We start from the raw sequence: 16,417 nt of genomic DNA, 5'->3' as shown, positions 1-16,417 counted from the left end.
AGGCAATATATTAAAGCATTCATTGTTAATGGTTTGTCGCACCTTTGCTGACGAAACCAGGGCCCATGGACTTCTTGTCAGCATTACCTTACAGAGATAGGTGTTCCTGTTAATATACCTTCATTGTGGTTTTACTGCAGTGTGAATTAAAGATCCAATGTTGAAGTGAGGCTATTGTGCTGTCATAGAATGAAGCTTCATTTATGTTTCTTTATTTGAAAATGGACTACTGTACATTAATGTCTACTCAAACTCCTCTGTTAACATGTTTCTTAATATGAGGCCTTGGCTATTCTTCCAAAGCTGAATTCCAAGGAGTACTCCGGTCACCCCCATTAGCCGTCCTTTGTTGTGGTTGTGCAGTCTAATCTTTCTCTGGGAATGAGCAGATATACTCTAAAAACCATGAGAGAATATAGTTGACGGCATATCTTTCAAAGCTTGACTCTGAAAAGGGCAAGGGCCAGCTGGAATGCTTGCTACCTCCATGTCAAAAACCAGATATTTCCTTTGCATACGGCACCTACCCTATTGTTGCCAATTTTGAGCTCCTTTTTATTAATGGTATATGCACCTTTCATGTTATATATATTTTTTTTATCTTGACATCTAAGAAAGTTAACGAAAATGAGGTGCTTGGCTATGCTGTAGCACTTCATATGTGATTCTGCAGTTACTGCCCTTCACCCAAAATTGGAATTTCCTCCATGGTGATACCTTGGACCCTGATGCAAGTTAAGAGTAAGAGTTTGGTATGAAGGTTAGATACCTAGTTTACCAACAGTTTAGTGCGCTGCACACACTGGAAGTCAGGAGGGCTGTGATGCACTATATGGAAAGGACAAAGGAGTGCAGAAAGACAAAGCAACTCGGTTTCCTTCGCCAGCAGTTTTTTGGGATGACAAGTTACCAAAAATACCATTGCACTGTAGATTACATAAACCATACAACTATGCCACAAACAAGCAGGGCATCTGTTACAAGGAGCAGCTTATGCTCACTCAACAAGGAAGAAAGGAGCAACGATTGCGCTTCTAGCAAACACTCCAATTCAAGACATTTGCCAAGCTGCAACATGGTCTTCAGGGCACACGTTCACTAAGCACTACTGTGTAGATAACCAAATGAACAAAGAAGCACAAGTGGGACAGAAGGTCTTACAACACATTAAGTAACCAGTGCTCATCTTCCACCCAGCCACCACAATATGGACAAACCGCTACAAAGTCTATGCGCAGCATAGTGAATCCAGAAAGATTCACGCTGCAAAACGTATATAGTTTCTTAGCTTTCGGTATATTTTTGCATCTTGAAGACTCTCTGGATTCACTAGTGAACCCACCCTCCTCTGCCAGAAAGATGAGACTGGAGGAAAGGGATTAAAAATGGAAAAGACTTTGGAAAATAAAAGGCAAAACAAGAATAACACAAGAAAAAAGAAGCAGAAGATGGAGACAAAGGTGGGAGCTTCCGGAGGAAGCACTTCTACGTCACAAAGGACACTAAACGGTGGTATGTCGACGTATACCTGGGCCACGGAAAAAGACAATTCCATACCCGACCACTAGATTGCGGAATAATGCACAGCATAGTGAATCTAGAAAGTCTTCAAGCTGCAAAACTACACCGACGGATAAGAAACTATTTGTTTAAACTGCAAGGTACTGAAAGGTGCTCCCCTCCATTCCCTCTCGATAGACCAATTCCTCTTAGGTTCTCAGTAGGACTTGCCCATTATTTTATCTAATTAAAATAATCACTGAAGTGTTCAGTTTTCTGTGGGTGCTCTAATTATTGCAGGTCACTAGCTTTTGGGGAATTACATGTGGCTTTTGGTGCTTACTTCACCATTTGCCTCGTGTTACTGGTAAATACCAGCCTCTTCTTCCCTGGCTCCTTTCCAAATCCTCATGGACCACAATTAACACGCAGATATTTATCGCAAAGCAAACAATGAATGTGCAATAAGTGGTTTCTGCACCTTTATAATGCATTTGCCTTAGTCTTTAGTAGTGACATTATTGGTCTCTTGGTTTTCATAAATCCTTAAGAAAAGACAAGATAAGACTGTCTTGGGAGAGCAGAAAGCAAATGGAGGAGAAACTGGAATAGATGAGTTGGAACTGCTTTGATCTTTGACCTACCCCTCTGTCAGTAATAAAGGACTTACTACCTACTATGGCATCTTTGTCTCCCCAACGGACTTGACCAACCTCCGCCCTATCACCCTGCTACCCGCTCTGGGTAAAATAACAGAACAGCTAGTCCACAAAGAGCTCAAGACCTTTCTGGAATCCCGCAACTTACTTCATCCCCAGCAATCCGGGTTCCGGTCCAAACATTCAACGGAAACCGCCCTAATCGAACTGACCGACATCATTAAAACCTTACAAGATCAAAGGAAGAAGGCGATTCTGATCCTTCTTGACCTCACGGCAGCTTTCGATACCATTTCCCACTCCATCCTGATCAACAGACTTATTGACATCGGCATTTCCAACTCAGCTCTATCATGGATTAGATCTTTTCTCAGCGATAGGTCCCGAACCGTCACCCTTGGTTCCTTCCAATCCAGCGAGAAAAAGGTGTCCTCCGGAGTCCCTCAGGGGTCTATCCTAAGCCCCCTCCTCTTCAACATTTATCTTATCCCTCTTCTCACCTTGATAGAATCATTCGGCATAACCGTAACTTCTTATGCCGATGATACCCAGCTTATCATCCCCCTTGACGACCATTCCAACAAGGCAGAGCTCAACCTCAAACACTGCCTAACTGCAGTTTTCCAATGGATGGACGCTAACCACCTCCGCTGCAACTCAAATAAAACTGAGATCCTCCCCATTGGAAAGAATGCCTCATTCTGCCCTGCCTTGTGGTGGCCTGACAACTCTGTAGCTCCCCCTCAGACGGTCACCTCTGCCAGAAACCTCGGAGTCCTTTTTGGTTCCGACCTTTCATTCGATCACCACGTCGCGTCCGTAGCAGGAAAATGCTTCGGCATAATCAAATCCTTGCGAAAATTCTTTGATTTTCTCCCCCTCGACTCCAGAAAGACAGTTACAGTGGCCCTCATTCTCTCACGAGTGGACTACTGTAACGGCCTTCTGGCAGGGACCAAGAAGTCCACTCTTTCGAAACTTCAAAGTGTTTTACACACTGCCGCCCGCCTTGTTCTAAAACTTCCACGTAAATCTTCTATCTCCGCAGCCCTATAAACCCTACATTGGCTCCCCCTGCACAAGAGAATACTCTTCAAGATTCTCACCGTCGCCTTCCGAGCATTTAACAAATCAGGCCCCTCTTATCTCACCAGACGCTTCCCTCACTACAACCTGAGTCGTTCCCTCCGATCCTCACAAGAAAACTTCATGACCTCTGCCAAGTTCAACCTGAAATCTAAAGGCGGTAAAACCCTTAGTACCCTGGCTATTAGAGCCTGGAACAGCATGCCAAGACATCTCAGACTTCAGACGCTCGAGAAACCCTTTAGGAAACTCCTCAAAACTTGGATTTTTAATCTTTCTGATGACTGGACCAAAGCTTCAATCTAGCCCCCCCCCATACCTCTCTGTGATCTGGTATCAAGGACTTATAGCGCCATGATGCTCCTTCCGGAGCGAACGCTGCGCTTTATAAATACCCCTCCAAAAAATATCCAAATATCCATCTCTCTTAGGCATTGAGGATGTTAACAGTTTAGGACATTAAAGGGTCATTAGGCATGTATGGGACTTAGTCTCTCGTAGACTTAGTCCAAGGCTATTATTAATATCTGCAAATGACAAGATTCTAAAGTTAGCCTCTTATATTTTATTTAAAAATGTATCATTACAGAAAAAAAAGTAGTTGGTGAATGAATCAAGTGTTAGCTAGCAGTCTGGCAAAAAAGGCCCTGTAAATAAAAACCCAGAAAATCACTGCTTCTTGATCTCCCAAGTAGTAGCAAAATGAACTAAAAATTGACTATTCCCCAAAAACCTTTTATAATGTTTGAAGAACAAAAGACTCACTCATTCATTGAATAGCATTACTTATAATAATGGTTGGATTAAGTGTTTAATTCATGACAGCCAATACATCTATCAGGTAGTACAACACCACTAGAAACCCCTACTTAAAGCATCTTATGGTCATAGCTGTACATATTTAATTAAGGAGATAGTCCTACATTATGAAACACAGGAATACAATAGATTGGTACAACTACCAACAGATTGGTAAATTGAAGTTTTAGCAGGCACACATCCTTCCTCCAGCAGAACAAATTATACATTACGTAAGCACAGAGACCATGCTGAAGCTGTATTTCTATTGATTTTCTGAAGAGACCCGTGCGCATGAAATGCTAAAACGCCTTAAATAAACATGCATTTTCTGAAGCATTTTGTGTATGACTGCCAATGTAGCCTGGTGCAGCCCAGTTATGCTAACTGAAGCATGCCTAAAGAAGTCATTTTTTAGAACCGTTTTACTTTTCTACAAGGACTTTGATAATGTACTTGGAATTAACTCTCCTATGTTCTCTGTTGTGTGCAGATAGGTGATATTAAATGTGGAATTTTTTGCAGAGACTAACATTTCTTCATTTGATAGAAATATGCTGATGAAAAAGGGGTTGCAGTATATCATGTCAATAACATGAGGCAGGGTTCCTTCACAGTACATCTTTTTTTATTATTATTTTTTTTAATTTTGGGTGCTAGTTTGCCTCAGATTCACCTTCCATGGCATAATTTCCCGGTGTCTTGCCCTTAGGCTAGAAGAAAATTTGTCGGTTTAGCCCATAGCTAAAAACGTACTTCTGCAGTTCTTTCATCTACCATGCAGACTTTACCTCGTAGAAAAATTGAAAAACTGAAGCATCAAGACGTAATCATGGGACATATCACCTGTCTCTTAAACCACTGTTTCTATGCATCCTGTTAGAGGTAGCCATCTTGATACAAGACTGGATGTTTACACCCAACCCTACGACACTGCTGTAAAAAAAATGACATGTTCTCTGGGAAGTAAATTTGAATTTTAAAGATTACCAGAGGTCTTTTTTTTAAGATCACCAGTCACTGTATCCACTCTTAAATTCTCTGTGTGGTTTGTTTAATTTGGATTCTTCAATAAAAATAGTCTGTTGTATACCATAACTGCTGATGTTTTTGGGGGATCTTTCAAACGTGAATGCCGAAAATGAGCTGTACTCCACATCTATGTTTATTTGTGTGCTCTTGGTATTTGGTTTGTCATGGTAGTTTATTACCCTTTCATACGGATAGTTCTTCATGTTCAGTGCTTAACACTTTACAAAGCCTCTTCATGATTGTCTTGCCTCAGACTTTCCCAACAGAATTGTAGCAACCCTCTGTACTCTGCTCTAGTCTAACTTCTATTCTCTGAAGAGGCAGTATTTGTATTGTAAATAGAGGGTAAGGTTACATTACGAAGGTGTGTATGCTAAAGTGCGTTTTGAGGTTTCCAAGATGTTCTACAACCAATATATTTAGATATGAGAGAGCAGGCATTTCAGTATGCATGTAACTTGATTTTAGTACATTACTTTGCTCATGGACCCTTACCTGCTCTTATCTCTAATAACAGGTTCATCCAGAGGGGTAGCTTTTATCAGATTTGACAAAAGGGGTGAAGCGGAAGAAGCAATTTCGACTTACAATGGTCATAAGCCACCTGGCGCATCAGAACCTATTACTGTGAAGTTTGCAGCGAATCCCAATCAGAATAAGAACATGGCACTTCTTTCTCAGCTATACCAGTCACCAGCTAGAAGATTTGGAGGCCCGGTTCATCACCAGGCCCAAAGGTTCAGGTATGTTTAAATTGTGAGAAACAGTAGACCCAAGAGAATAAAATTCAAGGTAGAAATGTTGCTGCTTTGGAATTTTAGTAGTGTACACAGATTGTACTTCTGAAGTTTTGGTTGTTGAAATGAAGATATTGCACATCTTTACGAAACTATGTAGTTGCTGGAACTTTAATTTCTGCTGGATCCTATGTTAGCCATTATGGACATGTTCAGTTCATAAACCATAAACTTACCACATCAAATTTTTTATAAATTATCTAGTGGCAGGCTCAGAATCACTGGTACTTTTGTCAAAATTAAACACACATTTTATACAATAGGTGGCGAAATTGCTCAGTAAGTTAAGAATGCACTGCTTTCATATATTGAAATCCAGCCACTGAAGACCTATCCATAATCACATTCCAGCAAGCCGGCTTGCAGATTTTCACAGCACATTGTTTTAAGGAAGAACTCTGGTTGAAATCTGAAATTGAGTATTTTTTATGCTACTATCAAGATTTCACCAGGCTTACTAGTGCTGCAGCTACCTTAGTGCATCTGTTTATTTTCTCCATAAAGTCAACTTCTTTCTTTGTTGCTTCTGTCAGATTATTTCTTGGGTTGTCTGGGCTGAAAATATATGGGAACTATTTTAAAGCCTGCTGATTAAAAATTGGTCATTTGCACATAAGCTAAGTGTTAAGACATGTTATTTTTCAAAGGAAGGTCTGTTGTCGGTGCACCTCTTTCCGACGCAGAATTCAATGTTGAGCCAGATTTTCATTAGGTTACTATTTAATTGTGCTTTTTTCATCTCCGCCCATGAGGGACCTGTCATGTTGTATGTAGTTGCGCATCCGAATAGGGAGAGCTGCAGTGTCTCCCAAAACCCAAAGTCCTAATGACACTTGTTCCAAGTGAGGTTGGATATTGCATGCCCAGGCTCAATGAGGGCTATCGGTACATACACGCCCAGATATTGGAAGCCCACCCAAAAGAAAAGTATGCCGTCCACCCAACTAAGCGCTGATGGAGGCGGGTGGGGGCACGCTCGGTTAAATGGAGGACTTGGCTTTGACTAAGCCGCATACAGGCCTGAAGGCTCCCAGTATCTAGAGCACAAGGGCCTGGACTCTTGTGGATCATCAAGAATTATGAGGACATCGTCCACAACTGTGCGATCCTATCCGAGATACCAGGGCCCACTCAAATCCCCTGACCAGGGAGCCACCCTGCCAAAGGTTCAATCGCTATTGCGAACAGAAGTGCGATGGGCAACCCAGCCTCGTACCCCTATGAAGCTGAAATGGGGTGGACAACAAGCCTCCCACCCTAACCCTCGCCTGGAGATCAACTCACAGTAGTAGTGCCTATTGACAAATTTGGGACCGACTTACAGTTCTGTGCAGTAAGCAGAACAAATAGTCCCACCGCACAGACTCATACTCCTTGTCGAAATTGACCAAAAGAAGTGCATTTGCACCTGGAAATCTTCCAGCGGAAGCCTGGGCATTATGCAGACGCTTGATGTTGTGCTTTGTGGCACTCTCGCATGAAGCCGGATTGAGCGGCATGTACCGGGGGCCCAGAGATTCCCATGTACCGGGGGCCCAGCGCAGCAGCTGTCCCCAACTCCTGCCCTGTTCTGGCCCACCCCGATGGGTGTGCAAAGAAGGTGGCTCCCGCCAGAAGGATGATCGCTACTTCAGCCAAGACCAAGCCACTTGAGGTGTCTCGAGGAACACCAATTTGTTTTGGAAGATGTCCTTCAACCGTGTTGGAAAATAGAGCATGCATTGGATTTAATGTGCACTTAGTTTCCACTTGACCTCCAAATTGTCGCTGTTGTTTGACCATAAGGGTTTAGCCCAGAGAGATCATAACCCAGGCAGACTCACAAACCAAGGACTTCTGCAGCAGAGAGGCGATAAGGATTTTGTCAGTGATACGAGGACTTACTGGTGGAGTTGGCACACCCAGCTTTGCCCCACAGACCTGCGCGCCCTCTCCACCACGAAGCATGGCGACAATTCCCCCTTCGGTATCCATATCTACGCGGTAAACCACTTGGTCCCAAATTGGGTCAGGCATGAGCACTCTACACCCTCCAGGATCCAAACTATTCTGATATTATTGCGCCTTGGGCAACTCTACTCGGCACAAAGCTCAATTTGGCGCACTGTTATTTGGAGACCTGAGACCACAGTGGAAGGCATGTGGAGGGTGCCTTCAGTAGTCGAAATAAGATTCATGCTGCCGCAGCAACAACACATCAACCTTCACCCCCCCCCCCCCCCCCCCCCCCCCCCCAATGTACCCCTCTAGAAAGGATTGCAGGTCTTGGATCGCTTGCAGGATAGAAGTCGGTCTGGGCCATCATAGCTGGCAGCATGGGAATCTCTCTCCGTAACTGGCAGTCCCAGGTGTGTGTGTGTGTGTGTGAGGGGCCTCCTGATTGGAGCATGGGGCTGACGCTCACCTCCTCAAGACCCTCTGGGCCCCACAGGAAAGGGTCAGGAGGGAGCGGCACCAGAAACAGCCAAACACTCCCTGACTTCGCCAGGGCAACCTAGGTCCTTACCCCCCCCCCCCCCAACTGGAAATATGGGACGATGCCTGCTGGTGCCTGATATCCAAGGAGGCCCCACCTTTCTGCTATTCTATTGCCATGCTGCTTTCCTCTGGGTTGGGACTGCTAGCAGCGCGATGCAGGCGGCCCAGGCAGCCTGTCCTGATTTTGGGGAGAGTCTGCTGTGGTTCACATCTGTTTCCAAGGGGACTCCCAGGATCTGCCTCCCGACTGGAGTTAAAGGCTTACGCCCACCTGTGCCAGAGCATCTGGAGCCCCAGGCACAGCTGCTCCTCTAAGCCTTCTTCAGTTTTGTTCCTTCTGAACCATTATTTATACACACAGCACGGAAATCAGTGTTTGCACAAGGCACAAGAGATTCACCCCCTTCTTGATGAGTCAGAAGATTGATGCTAGAAAGGATGTTGCTGTGGGAGCAGCAACACAATGGCCTATAGTCAAAGCGGTAGGGCTCCTCTCAAGCGTCTTCCAGGGGCTTATAACGCAAAAGAAGTAGTGAGTTGGGTCAGGAGAGCAAGACTAGCGCAAACATCTGTTGTGCCTTAGATGAAACTGAATCCAGGGAAGTGAACACCCAGCTTCACCCTACATAGACATGCATGGCTAAGGGTATCCGGATTCTGTCAAGTAGTCAATCAACACCTTATCAATGTTCTCTTTAAATTTGAACACCTTGGGGCCTTGACATCATGCTTGAAACAAGCATTTACAATGCAACGGTTTCGCCTTTGACAAAGTTAGAGCTATTGGCATTGCAAATGACAAATTGTTTATTTATGTGTTGGTTTTGAAAACAGATAAATAAATGGCATTGTCATTTACAATGTCAATAGCTTAATCTTTCGCAAATGCGAGACCTAACAAAAAGAAATTACATTTGGATTTGATGGCTCCGGGCTGAACCATCGGCGCTGCTGTAAAAAGAAATGGAAGGATGCACGTGCGGTATGCAGCAGAGAGGCCCGGGGAACCCCCCCGGATAGGGCTGGTTCGTGTATGGATGGAGACTTGTGTGCCAGAATGTTTACATTGACGAGGCCTTCTTTGCTATGTGTAGATTTTAGTGTTAGGTGATTATAATAGTGCAGGGATACAGTCGTGTGGCTTCTAATTGGCTGACAGTAGTCAACACATTAAGGACTGGTGTGCGCTGGCAGAAATGAAAGGGACCTATTTTGCAAAGATGGACAAATACTCCGTGTGCCTGTTATTGTTGAGCTGATTGGAGTAAATTTCACCCTATTGAGCAGTGACTGGATTAAAGTTAACACCAGCGCCTTGTCCTCCTCTCTAATTTGTTTTCACACCTGTCCAGGCCTTCCCCGAGGAACTTTATGTAGATATGTGCAGCCCCAGGCTATACATCACCCTGATTAAAAGATTACAAGATTATTCGGTCAATGAGGACACAGCGCTCTGCTGCTGGGTTTTAGTTTAAGAACAGAGTGAATTCTGGGAGTTGTAGTCCTGGTGCACTTAAGTTGACCAAGTGAACCTAAAGCGCTCAAACATTGGTTATTAAAAGACCTCAGCCAAAAGGAGAAGAGGTTAAAGACAGTCAAGGCTGACTGACTGTAACAAGGGAGTAGTCCAGGCGGATGGAGGAAGCTTAGTAGCGGAGAACCCACAAAGAATTGCGGTAGAACATGCAGTGAGTGATTGGCTCCTGGTATTAGGCTGCGATTTCCTGGCGGTGGCACGGTGGCGGCTGGCATTAGATCGGTGCAGCTTGTCACAGCACTGGGACTACAAGCGCTCACGCATGGACTGGATTGAGCATCAGCGCAGATACAACAACTAGCACAACCTAAAACATGGCGCTAGTACAACCAATGAAGACGGGGCACCTAATCAATTCCAAAAACCTCAACAAATTGCCATAAAACTGAGGCAGTGAAATCACAAAAACTCATCCTGGTAAAAAGCCACCCGTGCTGGAACTAGAATTAGGAATAAGGAGCCAAAAAAAAAAGGATAGCGACAAGGCCCATATGTGTCGCAACCCAGCAAGAAAAGCCACTCGCTCGCCCAATGCCCTTGACGACACAGATTGCGCACAGATACACAAATGAAGCAAATCAGACAGTCAACGGTAACAGCGTGTGCGCACAATTAGACAGCAGGTTTCTGCATTTTATACCAACTGGGAACACCCACATAGGGTCTTTAAGGAACGCAGGAACAGCGTTGTTTTTAGGATAGTGGGGAGAGCGGTGAGAAGAGTGCTCCCGGCGGAATCACAAATAGAAGAAAAAAGGACAGTACTGCATAGGGGAGTGGGGGGGCCCGGGGGTGGGGGACAGAAAAGTATGCCCGGCAGATGTATGATGGGAGCTTAGCCCCATAACATTGCGGAAAGGAACCAGACCACAGCAGCGGATGGAGGAGAAGGCCAGGACGGCCCCAGATGCCGGACGTACCAGCCCCAACATAGTCAGAACAAGCATCCCATTACATTAGTACTTCACAACACTGAAGGCGGAAACATTCGGGGATTGCATGGGGTAGATTGGGGGGTCAACAGAAACCAAGACAGGCGGGAAAGGCACGGACAGCGGGAGGGGGGGTGGGAAAGGCACGGACAGCGGGAGGGGGGGCGGGAAAGGCACGGACAGCGGGAGGGGGGGCGGGAAAGGCACTGACAGCGGGAGAGGGGGCGGGAAAAGCACGGACAGCAGGATGGGGGTGCGGGAACGGGCACACGGACAACGGGAGGGGGGCGGTAACGGGCACACGGACAACGGGAGGGGGGGCAAAAACTGGATAAATAAAATAATTAAAAATGCCGCTTACCTGCAAGGTAAGAAATCGCGCAGCCCACCGCATCCTGGCAACTTCAATCTCGCAGCCCACTCCTGCAAAGGACACTTTGAAACTGACCAAAACAGGAGGAGAAAAAAAAAAATAACATCCGCCCACCGCCGGAATAACGTCACAAAGGGGCTGGATGAGAAAAAATCTCAGGAACACCCACGAGTCGCCTCACAGAATGACGGACGCCTCGGTCTTCCAATGGCTAGCCTCCACTCCTCGGCCAAAAAACAACACCCCTGTATCAACCCATGTATTTTTTTAATTTTGTGCAGGTCTGTACTCAGTAGTTTACATCCCCCCCGTCCCCTGGGGTGCCCAGAAGCATGCACACTTGAAGGGAGGGGGAGATGTCTGATCCAATCGAGTTTGCAAAAGTAATGTGTCTTGTAAAAGCGGCATTTACATTGACAACTCTAAATGTGTGTTGTCCCTCCAACAGGACCTGTTTTAGGGGAGCACATATGCCATTGGTTCAATTGTATTCTGTATTGTGGGCAATATGAGCCTATGTTCCCTAATGCCCACTGGGTATTAAGGAACATAGGCTCATATTCAATGCTACCCTTTCAGGGCTATTGGTACCCTGCTGTGACCATCTGGAAAAATATGGATTTATTTCCCACCGGATTGTTGATGAGCTATTAGGGCGCCCGCACGGGGATTTGCACTGTGCAGTAATCCACACAATGTTTATTGACTTAAAAGGGCATCCCAGTAGGGCCTGTGCCCTCTGTAAACGACAGATGCTGCTTTTCTTGGGTTTAACCTACTGCCCACTCCTAGGGAATGCTAAACTTTTGAGCCACAATACTTTTTCGGAGGTTTATTGTAGATGGAAAATATGCAAGCATTACAAATTAAGGAGTGGGGACTACTGCTCACTTATCCATGGTATACGTAATACCATGGAAGCAGTGGGTAGGAAAATGTGCATAGATTTATATTAGTAACTGCAAACTCCATAATGCAGTTTGCTGTAGGCTAACACGTTGCTATTTATCTGTGGTTTCTTATATTGCTTCTTAACCCAGCGCACTGGGGCCACTTGACAGTTACTCACTTGGGAGTCTATGCAGGTGGGTGGGTGCTCTCCACCAAGGAGCGCCGCGGAGTAAGAGTTCTCCTGTGAGGCTATCGGGTTAGGGACTACCAGATCAGTATTTTTCCCTTATTCACCCAGCCATCTACCCCATCCTACGAACAATCCAACACCTTTATCACCAGACAGTGATATCGTGGCTTACCTAGGGGAGACGACGCAACGCCCGAGCAGATCGACTGCAGAGCTGCTCCTTCACCTGGTTCAGCTCGCAAAAGTGTGGCCTAGGTTAAGCTACACGTATGTTGTTACATTCAAAGAGAAGCCACTTATCTTGTTCTCCTTCAGTAGGACACCGTTCATGCTGTACATGGTCTGCAGTACTCATGGAACACACTGCATAGACATCAAGAAATGCAGCTTTGCGTGAACTATATTAACTAAGCCATTGTACGGACCTGAAGTCCATCTACTTATCCCTAAGACTATCTTTGACCCACCCAGTACAAATGTAGAACATCCATATATCACCCTCGTCAATCATTACTAATCACCATGTATTTAGTTATCAGTTGACTCACATTACAACATACTCGATTGTGTTGCATGGCACAACGAAGTGGCCATAAGGCACAATGCAAATACTATGTAAAAGAGAGAAAAGTCAAACAGACTTATGCATTTCCCTGCTACACTCACCGGATGCATCTTCTTTTGATTCCATGGTCCATCGTTTGTTCTTTAATTGCACCCTTCTCAAATTGACTTTTAAGCAGTACACAGTCTTACTTTTATGCCTGAATGGCTTCGGAGCGCTGCAGTGGCCAAGTTACTGTATCTTACCCAGCTTTTGCAGCCACCTCACCATTGATTTAAGGCTGAGAATGAATGGTTATGAGTAAAATAAAGTGCCGCAAAAATGCCGCTAAATTTTCATATTTGTGCCGCTAAATTTCCATATTTGTGCCGCTAAATTTGCTAATCCATGCCGCTATATCCTGGGGGGTCTGTCCAGTGGTGCCTCCGCAGGCAGTGGTATCAGCACAACGGAGATCTAAGGGAGTCAGTCAGGATCTCCAGAGAAACTGCGGCGGATCTGTCTTGGTGGAGCGTTGAGGGCAAACTGTCGCAAGGAAAGCCCTTTCAACTGCCTCCATCGGTGTCCACAGTGGTAACAGATGCATCCACTCTAGGGTGGGGACCTCATCTGGAGGTCAAGGGTCTTTGGTCTCCAGAGGAAAGGTTGCTTCAATCCAAACCTTCTAGAATTACGGGCCATACGTTTAGCGCTCAAGGCCTTCCTCTCTTCCCGGTCAGTCGGTTCAAGTCCTGACGCACAATACTACCGCGATGTGGTATGTCAACAAGCAGGGAGGAGTAGGGTCGCGGTGTCTCTGCAGAGAGGCTCTGCGTCTCTGGTCCTGGGTTCAGGATCATTGGATTTGTTTGATGACAAATCATCTGGCCGGAGTTCTAAACGTACGTGCAGACAGTCTCAATCCGCAGTTCTCAGCCGACCACGAGTGGAGGCTTCACCTGGAGGTGGTTCGCTTTGTCTTTCAGATGTGGGGGACCCCTAAGGTGGACCTGTTTGCCACGCGCGAGAATGCTCACTGCCCGTCTTTCTGCAGTCTTCAGTTTCCCATGCAAGGAGCACTGGGGGACACGTTTCAGATGAGTTGGGACTCGCAACTCCTTTATGAGTTTCCTCCCATACCTTTGATTCCTCGGGTTCTGAGGAAGGTTCGCCAAGACCGGGCCCAAGTTATATTGATCGCCCCGGATTGGCCAAGAAGGGTGTGGTACACAGATCTTCTCCACCTCTCCTCGTGCTCGTCGCTCAGTCTCTCACAGGGCAGATCTCCTCTCCCAGATGGAGGGGCAGGTTCTACACCCCCACCTCCAGACCTTACACTTTCATGCCTGGGGATTGAACGGGGCAACCAGAGTTCCTTTTCTCTCTCACACGATTTGATGGATGTCATTTTGTCAGCAAGGCGTGACTCCACTAAGTCTATTTATTCCTATAGATGGTCTAAGTTCGTTGCTTGGTGTTGGGAGAAGTCCATTGACCCTTTAAGGGCTCGTTTGTCCAAAATTCTTCAATTTGCTCTTTCCTTGGCCCAGCAGGGTTTTGCGGTGGCAACTATTAAGGGTTATTTGTCGGCCACATCGTTTTTCCTTCGTTTGCCGGACCAGCCCTTTTTGTGTAAGTCACCTATCGCTTTACGGTTCATCATGGGCCTTACCAATAAATTTCCTCCTACTCCTTTTATTGTGCCTCAGTGGGACTTGAACCGTGTACTTACTTTCCTGATGGGTTCGCCTTTCGAGCCGTTACACAAGTGTCCCTTGGGGCTTTTGTCTTTCAAGACTGTTTTTCTGGTAGCAATTACCTCGGCAAGGAGGGTAAGTGAGCTTCAAGCTCTTAGTTCAAAGCCCCCGTTTTTATCAATTCATGCTGATCGAATGGTTCTCAGGACCAGGGCTGCTTTTCTGCCGAAGTGGTAACTCCTTTTCCACCTGGGGCAGTCCGTTACCCTCCCTACCTTTTATCCTCCCCCTCACCCTTCCAAGGAGGAGGAGAGACTTCACTGCCTGGACCCTAAGAGGGCGGTAAGCTTTTACCTGGACAGGACGAGAGAGTTCAGGTCGGATGACCAGCTGTTTTTTTGGATTTGCTGGCTGCACGAAGGGAAAGACTGTGCACAAGCGCACGCTCTCAAGATGGATACATTTATGCATCGAGATCTGCTACTCTCTGGCGGGTAAGGAACCTCCAGATGGTATAAGGGCTCATTCTACTAGAGCTAAGTCTGCAACATCTGCTCTTTCTAGAGGTGTGCCTGTAGAGGACATTTACAGAGCCGCGACTTGGGCCTCCCTCCACACTTTCGCGAAGCATTACTGCTTGGATTCCAAGGTGAGGAGGGACGGACACTTTGCACGCTCTGTCCAAGATTTCTTGGTATAGCAGAGTGGACACCCTCCTCCGGGAGTGGGGACTGCTGTGGGAATCTATTCACAAGGTGAGGAATCCACTGGCAGATGTATCTATCAGAAGAACAACTTACTTACCTTCGGTAACGCTTTTTCTGGTATCTGCCTGTGGATTCCTCACTGACCAACCCACCTCCCCGTTGTTCACTCTTCTATTCCTGAGTGATTGTAATGTGTGTGTGTGTGTATATGTATGTGTGTGTGTGTGTGTGTGTGTATATATATATATATATATATATATATATATAAATTCCAACCGGAAAGTTTGTGCAACGCCTTCACACAAAACCCAGTGCGCAGACACAGGTGAATGAATCCACAGCCAGACTTACTTAGGATATTCTTCTTCCTTTATTGCATTAAAGTGCAGAGGTGCAACACACTGCCAAACAGACGCGTTTCGGGCGCGAACGCCCTTGCTCACTGTCAGCGGGTAAGCGGTTTACAATCCATTTAAATAATACATTACTTAATTGTTTCATCGCGCCAAAACCTCCTCATGAGGTCAAGTGACATAGACAGAGGACTACAATGTAAACTCAGTGCTGATGCACCTTGCAATTAGTTCAGCCATTTTGGAATGGTAACCCAATATATATAACCAAAACATGTCGTTGCTGTTAAGCGCTTAATGTGATAACAATTCATAAGAATCAAAAGATGCTATTGAGGACAAGGGTGTAATTAAAAGGAAATATCTGATCTAAAGTGCAAATGCATAAATACTGTACCTGTGCAAATATTACATGTGCAAATACGCAAGGTTCTTTTTCCTGTGCCAATACGCAACATATTATCTGTACAAATACGATTGCAAACAATTATTGTAATTTCATTTATGTACACAATTTTAAAATCAATTCCTTGCAATATACTGCTAGTACCCTTGTTGATAATTATCACAATTTTTAGAAAAAAGAGAGATTCCATTGGTTATCACATTTTAGCAATGCTCGACATATTAAGACTTCTATTATTGCAATCCTTTCACTTGACCCGTGGAATTAAGATTGGAGATCAATGCTATGGCTTAATAAATATTGGACATCTTGAGAATAATGTATTACCATACCGCTTTAAAAAGTTCAAAGAAAAATTATTTAAGGTGAGGGAGTGCTGAGATGTCCTACTTGAATAGACAGGAAGACATCGATGGGTATGGGAAAAAAAAAATAAT

At 45.3% G+C, this 16,417-nt stretch overlaps 1 protein-coding gene across 8 annotated transcripts in view; it reads left to right on the top strand.

Annotated features, from left to right (window-relative positions):
- ELAVL1 (ELAV like RNA binding protein 1) overlaps nt 1-16,417 on the top strand; it is a 96,013-nt gene that overhangs the window by 68,070 nt on the left and 11,526 nt on the right. For all 8 annotated transcript variants that reach the window (XM_086947298.1, XM_086947294.1, XM_086947296.1 and 5 more), the window contains one exon: nt 5,593-5,818. In XM_086947298.1, coding sequence (XP_086803424.1) covers nt 5,593-5,818 — 226 coding nt within the window. The remainder of the gene's footprint in view (nt 1-5,592; nt 5,819-16,417) is intronic.

Source organism: Lissotriton vulgaris, chromosome 12 (genome assembly GCF_964263255.1).
Source record: "Lissotriton vulgaris chromosome 12, aLisVul1.2, whole genome shotgun sequence".
In the NCBI taxonomy this organism is placed as follows: Eukaryota; Metazoa; Chordata; class Amphibia; order Caudata; family Salamandridae; genus Lissotriton; species Lissotriton vulgaris.
This window is presented reverse-complemented; position numbering and strand designations above follow the sequence as displayed.